The sequence below is a fragment of the Hippocampus comes genome, unplaced genomic scaffold (genome assembly GCF_001891065.2).
Source record: "Hippocampus comes isolate QL1 unplaced genomic scaffold, H_comes_QL1_v1.1 scaffold180, whole genome shotgun sequence".
Classification (NCBI taxonomy): domain Eukaryota; kingdom Metazoa; phylum Chordata; class Actinopteri; order Syngnathiformes; family Syngnathidae; genus Hippocampus; species Hippocampus comes.
Genome location: NW_017805076.1, coordinates 765770 through 785915, shown reverse-complemented (window position 1 = coordinate 785915; position 20146 = coordinate 765770). Strand labels below are relative to the sequence as shown.

Genomic DNA, 20146 nt, shown 5'->3' with positions numbered 1-20146 from the left:
TGTTTGGTCCCAGTGGCCCTTGCACATCCCATCCTGTTGACTTGGGCCTCCTGTCTCCTTATCTTAAGTCAACAGTCTCAAACTTGGGCCTTAAACTGGACAGTGATTTCAAACTTGACCGGCAAATTAGTGCCATTGTTAAATCCAGCTTCTTTCACCTTATACAGCTGGCCAAAGGAAAACCTCTCCTCTCTCATGAACACTTTGAGACAGTAATTCATGCCTTTGTCACGTCCCGGCTCGATTACTGCAATGCCCTTTACTTTGGAGTCAGCCAGTCCTCCATTAAGTGTCTCCAGCTGGTCCAGAATGCCGCTGCTCGCCTCTTGACTGGTACTCGTAAGAGGGAGCACATAACTCCTACTCTGGCATCCCTTCACTGGCTCCCCATACATTTTAGAGTTATTTTCAAAATCCTCTTATTTGTTTTCAAATCTCTAAATGACCTCGCGCCGCCTTACCTCTCTGAGCTCATCCGCCCCTACACACCTGCCCGGCGCCTCAGGTCTGCGGACCAGACATGATTAGAAGTACCAAGAACTAAACTGAGTCTCAGAGGGGATCGAGCCTTTTCTGTTGCTGGTCCCTCTCTCTGGAATGACCTCCCACTGAACATTCGGCAAGCTTCCTCACTGCCCATCTTCAAAACCCGCCTCAAAACTCACTTGTATTCTTTGGCATTTGACTCAGCATGACTTAGATTTGTTCTTGGTTTTGCTGTTCGGTGCTTTCTACCGTCTTTATTACCGATTTGCTTTACTGTTTGTTGTATATGTTGAATTGCTCCATGTACAGCACTTTTGAATGCAGTGATGGCTGTTTGAAAGTGCTCTATCAATACAGTTAAAAAAAAATAATAAAAAATTGTCACCTATCCTCCTATTACATGGCATTGTCTGTAAATATCCTTTGGATATATTGCTGGTTGGTAATTATTCTTGGTTATTTTGTAAAAAGACATATGAATGCATGAGTAAACAGATACACTGATTCACTCAAGAGAAGTGAGAGACACGACACCGTTTGTGTACATGTGTCAATAAAATGATATTTTCATTTGTGGTACTCACTCATTTCCATATATTCAGGTGTTAATCCTGAAAATGGCTCCAGAAACTGGTCAGTTTCATATCTCTGCAACTTCTTCTGCCTCTCTTCCTCTTGAAAAGTGCCTTGCTTTGACTGGATATAGCGAATTAGCTTCTTTAGCTTTCTGTGGAATGGACAAATGGAGATCCTTTAATATTTAAGTGTTTTCAATTCCAAAGAAACATATTGGTCCTGTTGATTGCAGTCATTTACTAATGTGTGTACGCACCACTAATTGGTACGTACTTGAGTTTCTACATATTTGGCGAACAAATTTAGAACATCCTCAGACCATGCGTGCACACAAAAAACATATTTTACCCTATGTACACAATGTATTGTAACTGTAGTCATTTATAAACAGTACCAATAATTTTAACAGGAATAACTTTGCTGTAATGCGTTGACTAATGTCCATCGAGCTGATAGCATTTAGCCGAGTTTTCATATTGATCCAGTAGCCCACCACATGTGAGTTCCACATCTAGAATTTTTCCCCAAATTTACAGTTGACAAATGACCATCAAAAAGATCATATTGGCAATCATGTTGCCGCTGGCTTTCTTATGATGCAAATTCCGACTAACGTGATGAAATGATTTCATCCACTACAAATGCTTCAACGTTGTTTCAACAACAAAAATAACAAATAAATAAAATGTGTCCCAAATTCCGAAATGATCTGGACAGAATCAGACTCTCAAAGCATGGACTCAGATGGAATTTGAACAAAAATAATTTATTAATACAAAACATGCATGAGATCTGTGTTTTAGCAATCTTTCCGATGATACAGACCTTTTGAAAAATAGGATAACGATGAAGAAACTTATGAAAGTCTCTCGCAATGTATTCCCCCCCCCCCCCCCAACCAAAACTAGGGATTTCAATCCGGCAACATTACAATTGTTATCACTTTGTAGTATTTTGGGGGTATTTCCATGTATTATACTGGATATCATTTTAACCCTGGAGAACCCAAGAACCCTTTTCTTCTTTGGAAAATGATGAATTGTACATTAAATGACTGCTATATGTTCACTGAACACCAAAATATGTTTTTTTCAAATATTCAATGCTTTAATCCTAATTTAGGATGAGGGCCAAATTTGACCCTTTGGGATTTAAGGGTAGCATTTGAGTAGCAGAATTTATAGGGGCCAAATTAGACCCCGTGGGTTCTCCAGGATTAAAGGAAGTTAAGTGTAGTATTGTAATACATGAATATGTCAATTTGCATCTTTTTTCCCTCCCATGAGGACCTTATAGCCAGAGCCGGTCACATATAGTGTCAGAGAGGCGACTCATGTGAGCCCCGTTTTAGAAACACCCTCCACAAAAAAAATAAATAAGCTACATAGCTTCAAGCATTAGCACGTTTTCAGTGGGTATCTTCGAACATGCTTCATATATTAAAAAAACAAATCCCTGAATTCACTTGACAGGGACTCTCAAATAGTGTTGCATAGATAAGATAACCTTTATTTGTCCCACACTGGGGAAATTTGCAATATAATATAATAAAATAGCAATATGAATCTAGCTTTTCAAGATATTCGATGTAGTTGAGGTCCTTGTAAGATATGTACATGATTTTAATGCACGATTGCATGGCAGTGACTGCATACTTTCATCACAACAGTATTCTTGTGATTTAAGCGGGACCAGTTGGTTGACACATTCCTACCAGAATTGATACATTCAGAAGAATGGTGAAAATGCAAATATACACGGGGGGTGCAAAAGTAGCTATACAGTTATTAAAAAAGAGAAAATAGACGATCCTTATTATTTTTATTATTCAAAATAATAAAAATACATCCATCATATATGTCACTAGTTTCACGGATGTTATACAAACCCATATACCTAAGTTGGAAGTGTCGCCGCTTGGAAGTGAAGTGGCTTTACATGGGACAGAAGAAGTGAACCAATCCCTTTTTTATCATCAATGGACGCTACAGCTTCTTGTTTACTTTGAAACTTAGCTTGTAGCTGACGTGTGCACATTTTGAGCATGACGCCTTTGATCCACTGGTGAAAGGACACTTTGATTTTTTTCCTATTTCAGCTAGAACTGCTTCAAACAACAATGCGTGTGAGGGAAAAGTGGTTAAGATTGTACGGCTGTCCGTGCTTTTTTGTTATATTTTGTGTTTATTATTTTACTTTATGTTAAATGTTTTGTAAAGCGCTTCGTTACAGCTGCAGCTGTTGTGAAGGCACATTGTAAATCAGGATGTATTGTATTGTAAGTTGGCACCCCCCTGTATTTTTACTAAAGTACTACAATCAAAATCCGATGAAAACTTACGGTATTCCAATCTCAAAAAGGTTGTTCTGAATCAGCTGTTTTCCCAACATGGTGATACTCAGCTGAATACACAACTCCATCAGACAGCCTCCATGAGTACACTGTGAATCCAGAATTGGGTTGTGAAACAGCAGATCAATTCTATTTTTCAGTGTCACTTCTTAAAAAATATCTTCATGTGGTGTCTATATAATAATTCTAACAAAATTCCACATTAAAAAAAAAAGTATGAAAGCAGGTATGAGGTTGTTTTCAACACAAACAATTTCACTTCCATTGTTTTGAAGATAGATCTTGAAGGTTTCCTACTTCACAGCATTCCAGATTCGAGCATCAATACATTTAATATTAATCACGAGATTCACATTGCAATATGGAATACCAGCTGGGAAGGTCAACAGTAAGGTTAATTAACTCAAGTTTTATTTGTAATCTATTATGGATAAAAGAGTGCAACAATATTTTGAGTCAGTTAAAATAGTTACAAAATTTGTTTAGTTTTTTTTTTTAATTTGTTTAGTTTTTTTTTTTTTCCTCCAAAATTGCAACCCTTACCTCTTCCATTCGGTAGGATTCAAAAACATACAAATAGTTGCCTGGTCGGCCGACCAGCCTGGTAGGAAAAGACAATGAAAGCAATTTATTCCTTTTTTTTTTTTAAGTCAGTCGTGAGCTCTACTAAGTAAAATAAATGAAACCATAAAACCACTAACCTTCCCCTGAAGAAAGCAATGTAGATGATTGGTGTGAAAGCATTGACAAATTTCAGAATGAAGGTCTTAAATATGAGTCTCTCCTCAAAATTCTTGTCTGTTTTTGGAACCTCTAAAAGAGAAAAAAAAACACCCATTTGCAAGGCTTTCACTTTCTCCTCTCAATTTGTGTCAATTGTGGCTTCAGGTTTCTACTTATATGAGTGAAAGGCAGTTAACAGTATAATGTGTGCGGGTTACCAGGGTGCCTAAAATTTAACATACAGCAACCTTCAACTGTTGTGAAGTTTCACTTGTAATGTACAGCCATGCGCAAGCTCAATACAATGGGGTTTACCAAATGAATTGTACTGCAATCAAAGGCCATAGACGACTTAGCCGCAGCCAATAAAAAGGACAATATTACTACTACCATTCTCCATTGAAACCAAATGAAAAAACGAAATTGATCTCTGGATCTGTCTGTTAATATTCATTCATTCATTTTCCAAACCGCTTTATCCCCACTCGGGTCGCGGAGGGTGCTGGAGCCTATCCCAGCTGTCTTCGGGCAGTAGGCGGGCAGCCAATCGCAGGGCACACAGAGATGAACAACCATCCACGCCCACACTCACACCTAGGGACAATTTTAGAGTGTTCAATCAGCCTGCCATGCATGTTTTTGGAACCTGGGAGGAAACCGGAGTACCCGGAGAAAACCCACGCAGGCCTGGGAAGAACATGCAAACTCCACACAGGGAGGCCGGAGCTGGAATTAAACTCGGTACCTCTGCACTGTGAAGCCGACGTGCTAACCACTGGCCTACCGGGCCGCCCTGTCTGTTAATACCCAACTGAAATTAGCTGGGGTGCACATACAATGGTTCTCAGTGACTTGGCTTCAGTGTTGCCATCCTAAGTATATTGCTCACTCCCAAGAGGGTGATCTTGTCTTGCTTCACTGTCCCCGACCACTAATTTACCGCCAGTAACTGCCTTCAGATTACATCGTTTGCACAAGATGTGATCCTTGTGTGTGCTTCCAGCACACTCTTATATGTCAACCTTCCCACCCTATGACTTCTTCATCACCCTGTTTAGTGTACCAGGATGTCCATTACAATCTGCACCAAACTTTGTTTGAACCGCTTTGTTCAGCGGAGAGATCAGTGCTGTTGGACAGTCTGCGGCTGGATGGATGCAAGGATTGAGGAGCCGACGATGAGAAGAAAGGAGCGTCAACGCAGAGAACCGATGCGGATGTGGAACTGGGAGTCGCGGCTTGGAGTTGAAGCGGATTACGTGGGACAGGAGATGTGAGCCAATCTCTTTTCGTCAATGGACGCTACAGCTTCGTGTTTGCTTTCAAAACTTAGCTTGTGGCAGACGTGTGCACATTTTCAGCATGACGTCTCTGATCCACTGGTGAAAGGACACTTTGATCCTCTCCTCTTTCATCTATAACTTATTCAAACAACAAAGTGTATGCAGGAAAAGTGATTAAGATTGCACGACTGTCTGTGTCTTATGTGTTTTGTGTTATTTTGTTATTTTGATTTCAAGATGGCACCGCAACAGTGGCTGCCTTTCCAGCAGCTCCAATATTTTGTTCTTCTACTTCTTCCATTCATGACTTTGCTGCTGTGAATTGGGAATTTCTCCATTGTGACACTAATAAAGGTTTTCTTATCTTAAATAACGCTTTTTTTTCCATTCTGTTCCCGTTTCCACCATGGTAAAGCAATTTGAAAATTGCCCCTAAGCTTCTTGAGCCTGACTTACTGCCTTTCCACCTGCTTCTTTAGACACACGATACAATATTTCTCCAAATCATGACATCCACCAAATCACGAGCGTTTCCTGTACAGATCCATCATTCCAAATTCCTAATTTTAGTTCTAATTTCTGTACTTTCCTCTTCTGTTTCCGCCTTTGAATATGCTTTTTCATCTTGTACATTAACAGCGCAGATGGATGGTGTTTGTAGTTTACCCTGGCCGCGACCGATCCAGTGTGAAATTCTTTTGATTAACATTCAAAATGATTTGGCAAAGTTCGAAGCAAGATGCCCTTCCTGATCCATTTATCCAGGCTTGGGACCTGCCTATAGTTTTCACTGACTTATGTGCCCGATCAAGCTGCATTTGTATTTGTCCATCCATCCATTTTCTAACCCTTATCCGGAGTCAGGTCACGGGGGCAGCAGCTTTAGCAGGGAAGCCCAGACTTCCCTCTCCCCAGCCACTTCTTCCAGTGCTTCCCGGGGAATCCCGAGGCATTCTCAAGCCAGCTGGGAGACATGGTCTCTCCAGCGTGTCCTGGGTCATCCGTGGGGCCTCCTGCCGGTGGGACATGCCCGGAACACCTCACCAGGGAGGCATTCAGGAAGCATCCTAATCAGATGCCCGAACCACCTCATCTGGCTCTTCTGGACATGAAGGAGAAGCGGCTCGACTTTGAGCCCCTCGCGGATGACCGAGCTTCTCACCTTATCTCTAAGGGAGAGCCCGGACATCTTGCAGAGAAAACTCATTTCGGCCGCTTGTATCTGGGATCTCGTTCTTTCGGTCACGACCTAAAGCTCGTCACCATAGATGAGGGTTGGAATGTAGATTGACTGGTAAATTCAGAGCTTCACTCTTTGGCTCAGCTCCTTCTTCACCACAACAGGCCAATGCAAAGTCTACGTCACAGCAGATGCTGCACCAATCCGCCTGTCGATCTCTCGCTCCCTCCTGCCCTCACTCATGAACAAGACCCCAAGATACTTAAACTCCTCCACTTGGGGCAAGATCTCCCCCTGTATTTAATATTTCAACACTTATTGAACTGTTTCACTATCTCTTGAATTATTTCAGTACGCCATTATTTCTCAATGTATTGAATTTTGTCACTCTTGTCACAATGAATCATGAACTAATTTTGTCTATCATTAATTCCTATGAACTCAGTGAGCTGATACATCGTTGTCATCCAAATCAATTCTCGGATCTCTTTCATGAATGAATCAATTTCCCCTTCTTATCGACAATTTTTGTGCACTGCGGTGTGCAGAAAAGCAAGTTCTCGCACAGAGCATTCATCCAGAACAATGAAAGCAAAAGTGAGTGAAAACATTTTTCGGAAAGCTTTAGTTGCGGAAAACACAGTTCAATATGGATGACAATGTGCACATTGGAACTCAACTCTCTTTTTGTGCAAAGATACAAATGGTGTCGATTTGAAAATAAAAGCAAAAAACAAAGGCCGCTGTTGGAGTCTTGTCCAATGGAGGGTGTGATTTAACTTTATGCCCTCAGATGAGAATGAGCGTCATGCCGCCTCTCTGAGAATTTCGCCCCGGGTGACTGCTCATATCACCCATTTGACAAAACATTTTCAACAATTGCCTATAAATCAATTGATCTCTACTGGACACACTCACTGAACAAAATGAGTCAATACACCTTTTAAATAGTTCAGATATTGAAATCTACTTACCTAAAACAGTGAGCCATCGTGCCACAGCTCCATACACCTCATCCAGTATAAGGATGACCACAAGGTTGATAATGGCTGCTGTTGTTTTGACAGTAAGTTGAACGTGGTTCCGTGTCACTGGATTGGAGCTCATGTGAAGAGCAGCTTTTGTGGAGATCCGGTACAGGATGACACCAAATACAATGGCAAAGGTAACACCGATCTGGCAATTCAGATGTGCACACTTACAAATAGAATGCACTGTTTATAATATCATACTCTATGTACAGGTATATCACAACCAAGAACCAATATACAGGAAATAACACCTTACCATGGACAACATTGTGACAACATTCGTCATGTAAGCAGGAAGGCGATCTCGACATGTCAATTTTTCCATCTGAGAAATACAAAAACGATTGAAAATGAATATATGAATACCGTATTGTTCGCACTGTATTAGCATTCAATTTTCTCAAAAGCCAACAGTTCACCCTAAAATGGGATGCGCCTAATATAAAGAGACTGTACCTCTCTTGATATTCCCCATTGGGTTGTTTCCCTGTCAGTGTTCCTATGCCATCTAGTGGTGATTATTAGCAGGAACCACATGTAACCTAAATGGGTTTGCCCGACACTAATTGACGTGTGCATTCGCCAGCAGACACACAAAACTACTTTGTGAGCGCTGCAGCCATTATGAAACGAACATAACACCAAAAGCATAGTTAACTACTGACTCAACGAAGGAAGGAGACAAGCAACACTTCTAAGAATATTTAGCCCCTTTTAGATGTGAGCCCACGAAGGTTGTGTGCCTTTTCGTTTAATCAATTGTCTTCATACCTTCTTGTCTTGTTATTGTTTTGTAATGCCATTTGTATTTAAATGTTTCATGCCCGTGTTTGTGACCAGTTCTCATCGCGTTGTTACAGTTGCAGCAGCTGCGAAGGCTCTGTATAAAAAAAGCTGTATTGTATGGTATTGTATTCCTGTAGCGTAACACCATCTGGTGGATGCATAATGCAACGGCAGCCACTAATTGTAGCTTCTATGCGCCTTATAAAGCGGTGCGCCCAACATATGAACACAGTTTTGAAATAGGCCATTCATTGAAGGAGCGCCTTATAATCCGAAGCAGTTTATGGTGCAGAAAATATGGTAAGTGCGCTCTCATTAGAGGTGGTCGGTGGAACATTTGTGGTGGAACAAAACATTTGGGAACCGAAGCAACATGTCCCATTGTAAAGAATACCAACAGAAGGATTTTTTTTTACAATTGTACAGATCATTCATTTGGCAAAACCGAACTGCGCAGTGATTCACAAATATTGTCTTTCATTTCCTTCTTTTCTTTTCAACAGTTCAAATGAAGTTGAGGAATAATTTTGAGCAAAACAACAAAGATACTCGCAATGAATGATGTCCACGCGGTGTGAAAAAACTCATTGCTGCTGTTTCAGTGTTACAAAGAACACCATGAAGCATACGCTCCTTGACGATTACATTTTTTTTTTCTGAATTAAGTGTCAAAATAAATGCTGATCCATAACCGCTGGGTCATTGAATGGGGAAATACTCCAAGACTTAAAAACCCCAAAAAATCCAGCACAGTATGGAATACCTTGTATTGTGTTTTGTGATCTCTGCTTAAAGACTTCTGCATGACTTGGAATTCATATTCAGCCCTGGGGTGGTCCTGTGGTAGTGATGGACAGAAAAAAAATTGTTGGATGTGAAAAGTGCTTTGCGTGAAGTTAATAAGAATTTCTGAAAAGATGGACATGGACCCTGCGGAAGAAGAAAGTCATATTTCAATGATAAGTGAGACACTAAAGTTAGCAGTTTAATCATGGTGAACTTTCATAAACATCATTCTGAATGAGGTATTGTAATTTTGTGTTTATCATAATTTAAACATGAAATGTTCAGTGCTGCTGCAGGAGGCATTTCAGAAATTAAATATGTTATCAAAGGTTTTGTATTATAATTAACCTCAGAAAAGAAGAACTGAAAAAAACTGAAAAAGAAAAATATGGCATCTCTGTTATCCCTGTGTGAAGAGCAACACTCAACACTGCCCATCATTTCTTGCATTTGTACTGCCAAAATCAGGCTCAAATTGCTCAATATTATCTAAATCTAAATCTATTTTATGAATAGATTCATTAAAGTGTTTGGAAATAATGAGAACATAGTTTAGGAGTAGCAGAGAGACAGAATAGTAACATATGTCAAGAACCAAAAACAAAACAAAACAAAAAAAGATACTTTATCCAAACCTTGAGTGCTTCCTGTGAAAAATAAACCAGGAGAGACAAAGGAGGGGGTGGAGGGGAAAGATCTATTGTTAGTAAAAGCAATTTGAATACCCTTAACTATGGTAACATGACAATTAATAAATATAATAACTGTGCTTTATTAATTGGAAGTACATGATGTCATGCAAGCTGAGTAAGCAGTTCATTCACACACATGATTAGCAGAGGTGCGCATTCCGTCAGAGTGACAGAAGATCCGTCTGTCCGCCACGGTTTCCGTAAGTATTTCATGCCGACCCATGTGGCCCAGTATGTCCCTTGTCCATCGAGACTGCATCGAGAACGTAATTTGCACGTCACACACGGGCACCGCACAAGCCGTACAAGCAGCCAAAAAAAAAAGAAAAAAAAAGACACACAAACAGCGTAGTGATTGCTGAAATAAAAATAAAAAATAATAAGGGCTGTCATTGAGGTCATTGAGATCTGTGAGACTGAATTTGGATTTGGCTGCGTGTCAGGTGTGCAGCACCTGCATGTGACGTAGTACCGGTAAGTCCATTGTCGATGTGGTTTGGCTGTTGCCGACGTCTTGGAGGGACCTGACTGGCCTGAAATACTGACGGCAGCTCACTGACGGACTCACCAGACTGACGATGCCCACCTCTGCTGATTACAAAACAGAGGCAACTGGGAGGTTCAGTTTCTTGCTGGAGAACAGTCAAGGGCTGGAAAGGTTCAGAGAAAAACCTCCGACCTTGGGCCAAGATTATATAGGATGTATAGTACTGTATTAAGTTGCAAACACGAGCAGGTGCATGTTTTTTGGGAAGTATCTTGTTGAGGGAAAAATTTATTTGTGCAAATGCAAAAGAAAAAAAATCTTGTTTTTGTTGAGTGCTCAATTGAATATAGGTAGAAAAGGATTTGCAAATCATTGTATTATGTTTTAAATTTATGTTTCAGACAATGTCCCAACTACATTGGAATTTTTACTTGAATAAACACCTGCTTGAACAATTGTTATTTCATTCACCTATCTTCATCCATACTATCCAAGCTGACTTGATGATCTACTGGGCACACTGGTCAGCATTGAAGGACATGAATCGAAAAATAACAATGTTATGTACTCCGTCCATGCATCCATTTTCCGATCCGCTATTCCTCACAAGGGTCGCAGGGGGTGCTGGAGTCTATCCCAGCCGTCTTCGTGCAGTAGGCGAGGGACACCCTAAACCGGTTGCCAGCCAATCGCAGGGCACACAGAGACGAACAACCATCTGCGCTCACACTCACACCTAGGAACAATTTTAGAGTGTTCAATCAGCCTGCCATGCATGTTTTTGGAACGTGGGAGGAATCCGGAGTACCCGGAGAAAACCCACGTAGGCCCTGGCAGAACAATCAAACTCCACACAGGGAGGCCGGAGCTGGAATTAATCAACCCCGTACCTCTACACCAGCCTTCCTCAACTGGCGGACCGCGATCCACGACCAGACCGCCGACCTCCTCTGTCCGGACCTCCTCTGTCCGGACCCTCGACAAATTGTATAAAATAATAAATTATAAAGTGATTTTTACGTTATACATTTTATATTTGTGGACTATAATCTGCGCATTACCGCGATCGCTTGTTAAAATTATCCGTTTTATTCTTTGCGTGCACTAACAGATGTATTGCAGAGGACCGCAGCAGCGCGACTGTGTGTTGTATAATGTTTGACTAACTGGAGACCCTGGCTGAGCAGGGCATGTCGGCGATAACGATGCGCTGATTGGCTCCTCTGAACTTAAGGTGTGCCCATACATAAGCGTCAGCACGCGTCTATCCCAATACACACGCATTCAAAATGGATGATTGTGTCAGGAAACAGACGCATGCGCGACGCCACAGTTGTGCTCACAGCTTCAGTCCAGGAGAGCTGCACACAGACAATTAGACAAGACGAATCGCGGGAGGTTTCGATTGTGTGCAGTTTTGCTCCCGTCTACCCGGGGATCTTTGCAGCTGTTTAACAGCAGAACACCGCAACATGGTAAATGAACATCACAATGGCGTCCTCAAATAATATTTGCATGCCTCAAACATTGCATTCACCTTTAGTGGAAGAACAGCACTGCACATTCCTGTGCTCCCTTGTGTCAGTTTTTAAAATGGTTCTTAACTCCTCTTCTGATATACTGTATTTTTCAGTGATTTCAGAGGGGATGTGAAAAGGGGAATTGTACAAATGAAAAGGATATTTTTGTTTTCATGTTTAGTATTTATTTTGGTAAAATGAGTATTTTGTTAAATTGTTTTGTTAAATTAAGGGAAAAAAAAGACAACTACTGTTTAACAAAGTTAAAGTAAAAATTGTCTTATTTCCCTAAAAGGGCTATTTCTATTATTAAGCAGGCACAACTTAACAAAATAAAAGAGTTCCTGTGCCTCAACACAATACCTCTCATTATTTGCTGTGTACTGGCAAAGTGAATAATTGTTATTTTCATGCACCCCATTATTGGTTGGTTGTGAGGAGTGTTGATTTGTATAAGCTTGGCTTAACCATACTAAATGGGCATATAGCCCTGCTCCCCATGACCGCCGTGCATGGGACCGGACCTTGGTCTTATTAAAAAAAAAAAAAAAAGTGGACCTACAGAATTTCTAGTTGAGGACCACTGCTCTACACTGTGAGGTTGACGCGCTAACCACTGAACCAGGCCGCATGTTATGTACTGTAAATATAGTTCCGTATTCTTGTGATATATATCTAAAAAAAAAAAAAAAAATCCTCGTCTCACCCCTCGGGTGGTGTCCATCCCTCATTCAGCTCGGGTCCTCTACCAGAGGCCAGGAAGCTTGAGGGTTCTGCGCAGTATCCTTGCTGTTCCCAGCACTGCACATTTCTGGACTGAGATGTCCGATGTTGTTCCCGGGATCTGTTGCAACCACTCATCTAGTTTGGGGGTCACTGCCCCGAGTGCTCCGACCACCACAGGCACGACTGTCACCTTTACCTTCCAGGCTCTCTCCAGCTCCTCTCTGAGCCCTTGGTATTTCTCGAGTTTCTCGTGTTCCTTCTTTCTGATGTTTCCATCACTTGGAATATATATATATATATATATTAGTGCTGTCAAACGATTAAAATATTTAATCGTGATTAAAAATGCAATGTCATAATTAACTTATAATTAATCGTGATTACTCACACGTTTTTTATCGTTTCTAAATTTCCTTTTCTATTTTTTTGTCCTATTTTAATGCTCTCATCAACATGGAATCATGGATCAGTTTTCTATGCAAAATGCAAATATTTACTGAAACAACAATTTTGATTTTCAATTTTACATGAACATTTTTCACTTGGAGCAGTTATTCACACATAATCTCTCACACAATATTACTGTCCATCAACAACAGTGAAAAAAACGATTTGTCACACAACAGCTGCTTTAACAGCTCTTTTTGGGGGATCAAAATAGAGCAATATAAAATTATAAAATGCACATCTAAGGTAAACTAGTACTCAGCCTATAGTGGATTTAAGCCATGGTTGCATACTTCGTTTTTCTCAAGTTTGCTTTGAACACAGCAGTCAGGCTAAGTTGATTGCGTTGGTGCTTCTTGCGCGGAAGTATCTCTGTGGTTTTGTCTAGACATCATTTCGGATGACTACAATTGGTTAGATGACAACACTGGAGACGTTTTATTTTCAGTGTGTTCGCTACCACTGCACCACTGAACTCTCGACGTTCCTCAGGTGAATGAGACGGTAATAACTGGTTTGTGCATATGGACTACAAATGTAAGACATGGCAGCTCTGTATGGACATTTGACAATAAAGTTGTACTTGACACTGCAAAAGTCAAGTGAATGTAAGCTTAACCTTGAACAGAATTCTCTATTATGTATGTATTAAAAACTCACCCATTCTCCTAAAAGATCTGATTATGCATGTTTACACAGTACTCACCCACTTGACCAAACTGGTGGATGAGGTTGTCATCTGAAATGGCCCGAGATGCAAAGTTACTACCCATATCCACAAAGGTGGGCAGAGACCCAGTAGTCAATCCCTTGATTCTCTGCATGGTGGTCGTGGGTGGGTCAGCACGAAAGGGGTACAAGCGGCACTGGGCAGGCCTGGATGAGCATGTCTCCTCAAACGCAGGCATTTTGTTTTCAAAAGATCGAGGCCAAGTGTTGTTGGGGTCAAAACGGGCAAAGTCGATCTTTAAGGCGTCGATAATCAGGATGACAGCCCTGCGGAAAGGTGGTTTTACCCCACAAAAGTCTCTCGACTCTCCCCTCGGTTCGAGTACGTCTCCGCAGGTGCTGGTGCGGTTCACCTCCAACCGAACCAGCAGGAATCCACCCACAAACAGGTAAATTCCCACAAAATACACTGCACACACCCAGAGGAGCAAGGATAGCACCCGGTGTCCTTTCATTCTACAACGACAACGGTTGATGGATCAAAACGATATTCTTGTCCGTTCCTGGTAATGTCACCCGGTTACTTGTGCCAAAGATCGCCTCGCTGTTGAACACACTGACCTTGTGGAAGTCATTGTCCCCCACCAAGGTGGACCAGGGGCGGACTTGACGGTCGTTGTGTTGGCCCAGGAGGTTTCAGGTGTCTCATGTACACACTCTACGGCGCAGGCTTACCCGCTGCCCGATTAGAACTCCGGTTCGGACAGCCAAGATCACAGACGGGGTAGGAACGTTAGGGCGGATGGAAATTGTGGCGGAAGTCTCGGACGAACAGTTTTCAGTGTGGCACAGAGATACATAACTTTCGCCCTTCTTTTAGCCTTGCAGGAGTATATTTGTGTTTACACCGAGCGTAGCCCCTCTCGCTTACAATACTATATTGCATTTTGTAAAGAAATACACGTACAAAATCGTGATTTATGAAAAGAAAACCAAGTAAAATGATTTGAAACACCCATTATATGTCTGTGATGAATTTGTTTCCATCAATTTTTGGAAAACCTTTGACCAAAAAAAAAAAGTGTCAGAAAAATGAAAGGGATCATTGAACGCATTTAATTTGACATTTTCACCCGGTTGTATTTATTTTAAGAATAAAAACTCTCATCCAAAAACCTTCAAAAACGCATTTCAAACCAATGTGTGCTGCATATTTATTTTCATTTAGACTTGCATCTATGTCTCTCTCTCTCTCTCTCTCTCTCTCTGACACACACACACACACACACACACACACACACACTCACTGTATATGGGTGGCACGGTTAAAGACTGGTCAGCACATCCACCTCAGGTCGTGGCTGGCCTGGGCTTGCTATGTGAAGTTTGCATCTTATCCCCGTGCCTGCGTGGATTATCTCTGGGTTTCCTCCCACATTCCAAAAACATGCATGGGAGGTTAATGGAACGCTCTAAATTGTCCGTACGTGTGAGTGTTGTTGGTTTATGCATGCCCTGTGACTGTCTGGCCACCAGTCGAGGGTGTACCTCGCCTGCTGTCGTGTGACAGCCGGGATAGGCTCCAGCATGGCCATGACCCTCGTGAGGATCAGCGTCTTAGATAATGTATGGCTGTAAGGATCTCTCTCTCTCTCTCTCTCTCTCTCTCTCTCTCATTTCCAATGTGAAATACGGGAGGTAACCCACTCAGCATGGGGGCGGGAGGAGGGCATTGCAAACTCCACACAAGTATGCCTGACTCGAGATTGGAGCCCAAAGTGTCTCGGCTGTCAGAGAAACATGCAAATCAGAACTCCACCATGCTGCCTGCACGTGATGGTGTTTCTTTTCAGCTCATTTGGTAGAAAAACAAAATCACAATTTTGAAAAGGCTATGAACGGAATTTACTTTGCACAGCTGTATAAGGGAAGGACTTTACGACTTCCTTTGGAAAACCCAGGCCATCGTTAATTCGATTGCCCTTACAAACAGCCTGACATTCAAGTCTTACCTCCTCATCTTCAAACCCGGTCAGGTCCCATTCATAATTTAGCCTCATTTGTCTCCTCTTCCAATGCTCCATGAACATGGCGGCTTTCGTTTCGAGACAAAGTAGAGGACAATGAAGACAATCAAAAAAGCAAGTCATTCATGACGTTTTCTTTTCTTTTTTTCTTTTTTTTGGCGTGAAAAATGTACCTGTCTTGCTGACACGAACAAGAAGTTTGACCCATATCATTTCTGGAGTGTCCAGGTTTATTCAATCATCATATTCTCAATAGATATGTACTAGTGTAGCTATAAAACTTGATTAAACGGGACTCCTGTCACAAAAATACTTTTCTGAATATTGCGGAAATAAAGTGTGTATTTGTATCAATTAAAAGCAAGATGCACACACACACACACACACACACACACACAACACACACACACACACACACACACACACACACACAGACACACACACACACAGACACACACACACACACACACACACAGACACACAATTCCAAATTCTTAGACATATGCCCTTTTTGTTTTCCTAAATAGACAATGTGATTTACAAAGGATATTAACCAACACCACGACAATGATTTTCAAGCAAAATTACTCTCAATGCTGTTTGAGATTGACATTGGTAATATAATCTGATGGCATTGACAACAATGCATTCAAAAACCTCCAGAGAAAAGCTAACATACAAATATTTATACAAATTCTTACTAATATGTACCATTGTGTGTGTGTGTGTGTGTGTGTGTGTGTGTGTGTGTGTGTGTGTGTGTGTGTGTGTGTCCATGCACGTGTGCTCACCTACCCCAAAGAGCCATGAAAATAGAGAAGAATACGGTAGCTGGGTTGTCGAATAAGTGACTGGCTCTTGCAGTTCCACAAGCAGAACTCAGCTTCCAATAGCTGCACACTTTATCACACAAAGGACACATAGTGATGTTGTTTTTTTGGTGGCATATCTCCATGCTGGAAGACATAATTGAAATACAATGTTTAATACAAAGGTCTTAAAATTGACAAAACTGGAAGTAGTAGACCGTTTCAAATGCACTCATTTATCGGTTTGCGGGAATAGCTGTTCCGATTGTTTTGTTGTCCATTTTTTGTGGTATGTGTTATTCGTGTTATTTTATTTTAAATGTTCTGTAAAGCGCTTTGATACAGCTAGCTGCAGCTATTGTCAAAGTGCTATATGGGGGGCGTTCAAACCCATTTTCGTCGCGGGCCACATTTTAATTACTATTTCCCTTGGAGGGACTGATGTCATATAAAGAAGTCAAGACTAACAGTTTATTCAACTGTTGTTTAAGTTACTGTAATGAGGTGTTTGGCAACAAGAAAATGCTTTCAATGTCTCTCTTATTTATTACATATGAGAATTTGAAATGTTGGTGCATATTTTAGCAAGTATCATGGAAGTTGCCATGTTTGATTTGCTTTCGCGGGCGACATAAAATTATGTGGCGAGCCAGATCTGACCCCCAGGCCTTGACTTTGACACCTGTGCGCTATACAAATGAAGATGTATTGTATTGTATCTGCAACTTTGATCACCTCAGTTGGTCTAAAGCAGGAATATCCAATGTGTCGTTTGCGATCGGATGGTATTAACTCAGTCATTGCCAGCCCTCCCAGTTTTATCCAATTAATATAGCTCCCTGTCAAGGGATGAATGAGTTTAAAAAAATGTGAAATTTGTCACTTGATTGACATACAGGCAAAAAAATGGAGTGGGGGAACAAGTAAGCCAAATATCTCCATTCAGTGTGAGATGGGGAATTTTTGTTTTGCGGTAGGCTTGAAGCCGAGCTCACCAAGCAATCGCCGCATCGGTGCGCCTACCGCTTTAAGACCATCACGTGACCGATGCATGAATTGTGTCGACTTGGCAAAAACGTGCCGAACTGTGTTAATAAGGAAGTTAGTCTGTTAATGTGACGCACATCCTGAAACAATCTAAAGCTCACGGTGTTACGTTCCGAACGAAGCGAGGACGTCAGGCTTCGTTCGAAGCAAAATAATGTTTTCGGATCCCAAAATAGCAGACCCCAACAAGAACTCCGTACAAGAAATAATGTTTATTACAAAAACTGCACCGTAAGAAAGAGGAAACAGAAATCGCTGGTCAAAAGTGAGGACCAGGAAAAACACACAAAAAACCCGATAACAAAAAGCGCTTGCCCGAAAGGCAAGGATAAAAATAAACTCGCGACTATTAAAACGAAAACTATACTATACAAAGAGAACCGACGTCCAAACAAGAGCAATAATTACGATAACGAGAACGAGAATAAACGACACACGGGCAATAGCAGTGGCACGGCATACAATTCTCCGGCAACGAAAAGCCAGAAGGACGGTCCTAATATACAAGGCACAAAATGACAGATTGGCAACAAGGTGTGCAGCCAGCAGAATACTCAGCCTGCCACCTGCTGCCGAAACAGGAACATGACACAGGGTGTCAGTACCAGGCTTGGAAGGCAGGACACAGTTGCAGTGTTAAGAGCAAAGGGGAGATTTCATTGAGGTTCAGTGGCTGAAAACTCAAAATACGCATAACTGCAAAAAAAAAAAAAAAAAACAAGTCAAGGGCAGGACGGAATGTGCCCAGAGGCTAGAGTGCACACACAAAGATGAAACACACTGGGCCAGGACAAAGGGCTGTGTGAGATGATTTTGGTATTGATTTCATCTCCATGTTTCACCCAATTACTCTCAAATTTTGGACTTGTCTTGTTCCATTCTAATTCTAATTAATTTAAAGGTAACTCTTAGTTTACGCTTCCAATTATCTTTTGCAGGTAAAATTTTGCATTTCTTTTCTCAGAGCTGTCTTCTCTCAAAAAAAGCACTTCCTCAATGTTGGAGCGTTATCGGGCCAAGCATGAGAATGAAGTTCCCGATACAACCAGGATAAGGTCAGGTGTACAGCCATTCTCTTTTTTTCTCACAGTTGCTTTGTTGAAATGAATTGGGAATTAGTAATTATTATTGATTTATTCGCCAATTCATGTTTGACAGTCAAGCTTCCAGGAAAGAGTTTCTTGATCAGGCACTGCTGAACTTAATATAAAGAATAAACATGGGGGGGTGGGGTGATCAATGTTCGTAATTGAAATTTGCTATATGTGGAATGTCACATGACCAAACCCAGCAAAGGTGATCTTTGACTTGTACTTGGAAAAAAATAAGAACATTTCTTTCGCAAGTAATCTTTTTCTAAATGAATAAAGAGTACCTATTTGGGGGAAATTAATAAAATAGACAGGTCAAACATCTTCAAAACAACTTGTCTTTTCAGTCTGCTCTGTCACACAAGTTCCAGTGCTGGCCAAGTGCCACTGGATGTTGCTAATGGTTTCAAGAAGTGATCTCTTCCAAAGTAAAAGAAATATTAACACCACTACAAGGCATGTGTGTTTTGTCTCGACACTGAAGACGAATGGCACTATGTGCCATAATATCCTGTGGATGATGAGAAGCAGAGGCCTTAAATGTTGAAAATCAAACATAGTGTACCTTCATGTGACACGAGCAACCATGGCTGAGTGGTTAAGAACAGCCCTTTCTAATGTGGGGCGTTTGCTCTACAGCCACGAGGTCCTTGACTTAAATCTCAACTGTGGCACAGCTGTGTGGAGTTTGCATGTTACATGTTGTTCTGGCAGCGCAGCAGTGACTGCCAGCAAACTGGGTCTCACTTAACTCAGACTTAAAATGTGGAAACCTTTTTATTCCATGTAAAAACCCATGCATTTTTGTTACAATTTAACATTTGAATCACAGCAACACCAAAGACCTGAAATTAGCCACTCATGTAAACAACAGTTTTGCTGAACCCAGCCCACTGTGTGACGAATCAGTGAGTTTAGGCCGCGTTGCTCGGTGTGTGGCATGTTTAACATACATGTGTGACAGTGTTAATTCACTCATATACTGTCTCTCTGTACATATGCATAGGGGATGAAGTTGCTTGATGTCATACATGGCAATGGCGAGTGATGAAAAAAGCGGAAGGGGCGTGGCCTGGAGGGGCGTGGCCTGGACGGGGGCGTGGTTACTTACAAAAGTGGCACTAAACATGCTGAAGATGAAGTGTATTAAATTTACACAGTTTGAAAATTGAACAGAAAAAAATCCCAAGATCGCCACTATTCTTTCAAGTGAAAATTTGTGCAATTTTGCCTATGCATTCCTGATGAGCACCAATATGTAACTCCAAATTTGCTGCTCAAAATCAAAACTAAAAAAGTAAACACATTCCCTGCCATATTTAAGATTTGTTCATGACTTGTACTCATAAAGTGTTGTGTAAATGTGATAAAAAGCTGTTGATTCTTACCTCATACAGTGATAGTGAATATTTATTATGCATACAATT

At 41.2% G+C, this 20146-nt stretch overlaps 1 protein-coding gene across 2 annotated transcripts in view; it reads right to left on the bottom strand.

Moving 5' to 3' along the window:
• Nucleotides 1-880: 880 nt before the first annotated feature.
• The window catches only part of LOC109513083 (anoctamin-1-like), a 53166-nt gene continuing 33900 nt past the window's right edge, over nucleotides 881-20146 (bottom strand). Inside the window, exons 11-20 of one of the 2 annotated variants that reach the window (XM_019865296.1) lie at nucleotides 16568-16728; nucleotides 15758-15840; nucleotides 9840-9851; nucleotides 9182-9256; nucleotides 7889-7957; nucleotides 7576-7777; nucleotides 4117-4228; nucleotides 3959-4016; nucleotides 3404-3504; nucleotides 881-1213 (exon numbers count right to left, since the gene is read on the bottom strand). In XM_019865296.1, coding sequence (XP_019720855.1) covers nucleotides 1054-1213; nucleotides 3404-3504; nucleotides 3959-4016; nucleotides 4117-4228; nucleotides 7576-7777; nucleotides 7889-7957; nucleotides 9182-9256; nucleotides 9840-9851; nucleotides 15758-15840; nucleotides 16568-16728 — 1033 coding nt within the window. In that variant the 3' untranslated portion in view covers nucleotides 881-1053. The remainder of the gene's footprint in view (nucleotides 1214-3403; nucleotides 3505-3958; nucleotides 4017-4116; nucleotides 4229-7575; nucleotides 7778-7888; nucleotides 7958-9181; nucleotides 9257-9839; nucleotides 9852-15757; nucleotides 15841-16567; nucleotides 16729-20146) is intronic. The other variant, XM_019865297.1, reaches the window with a different exon arrangement.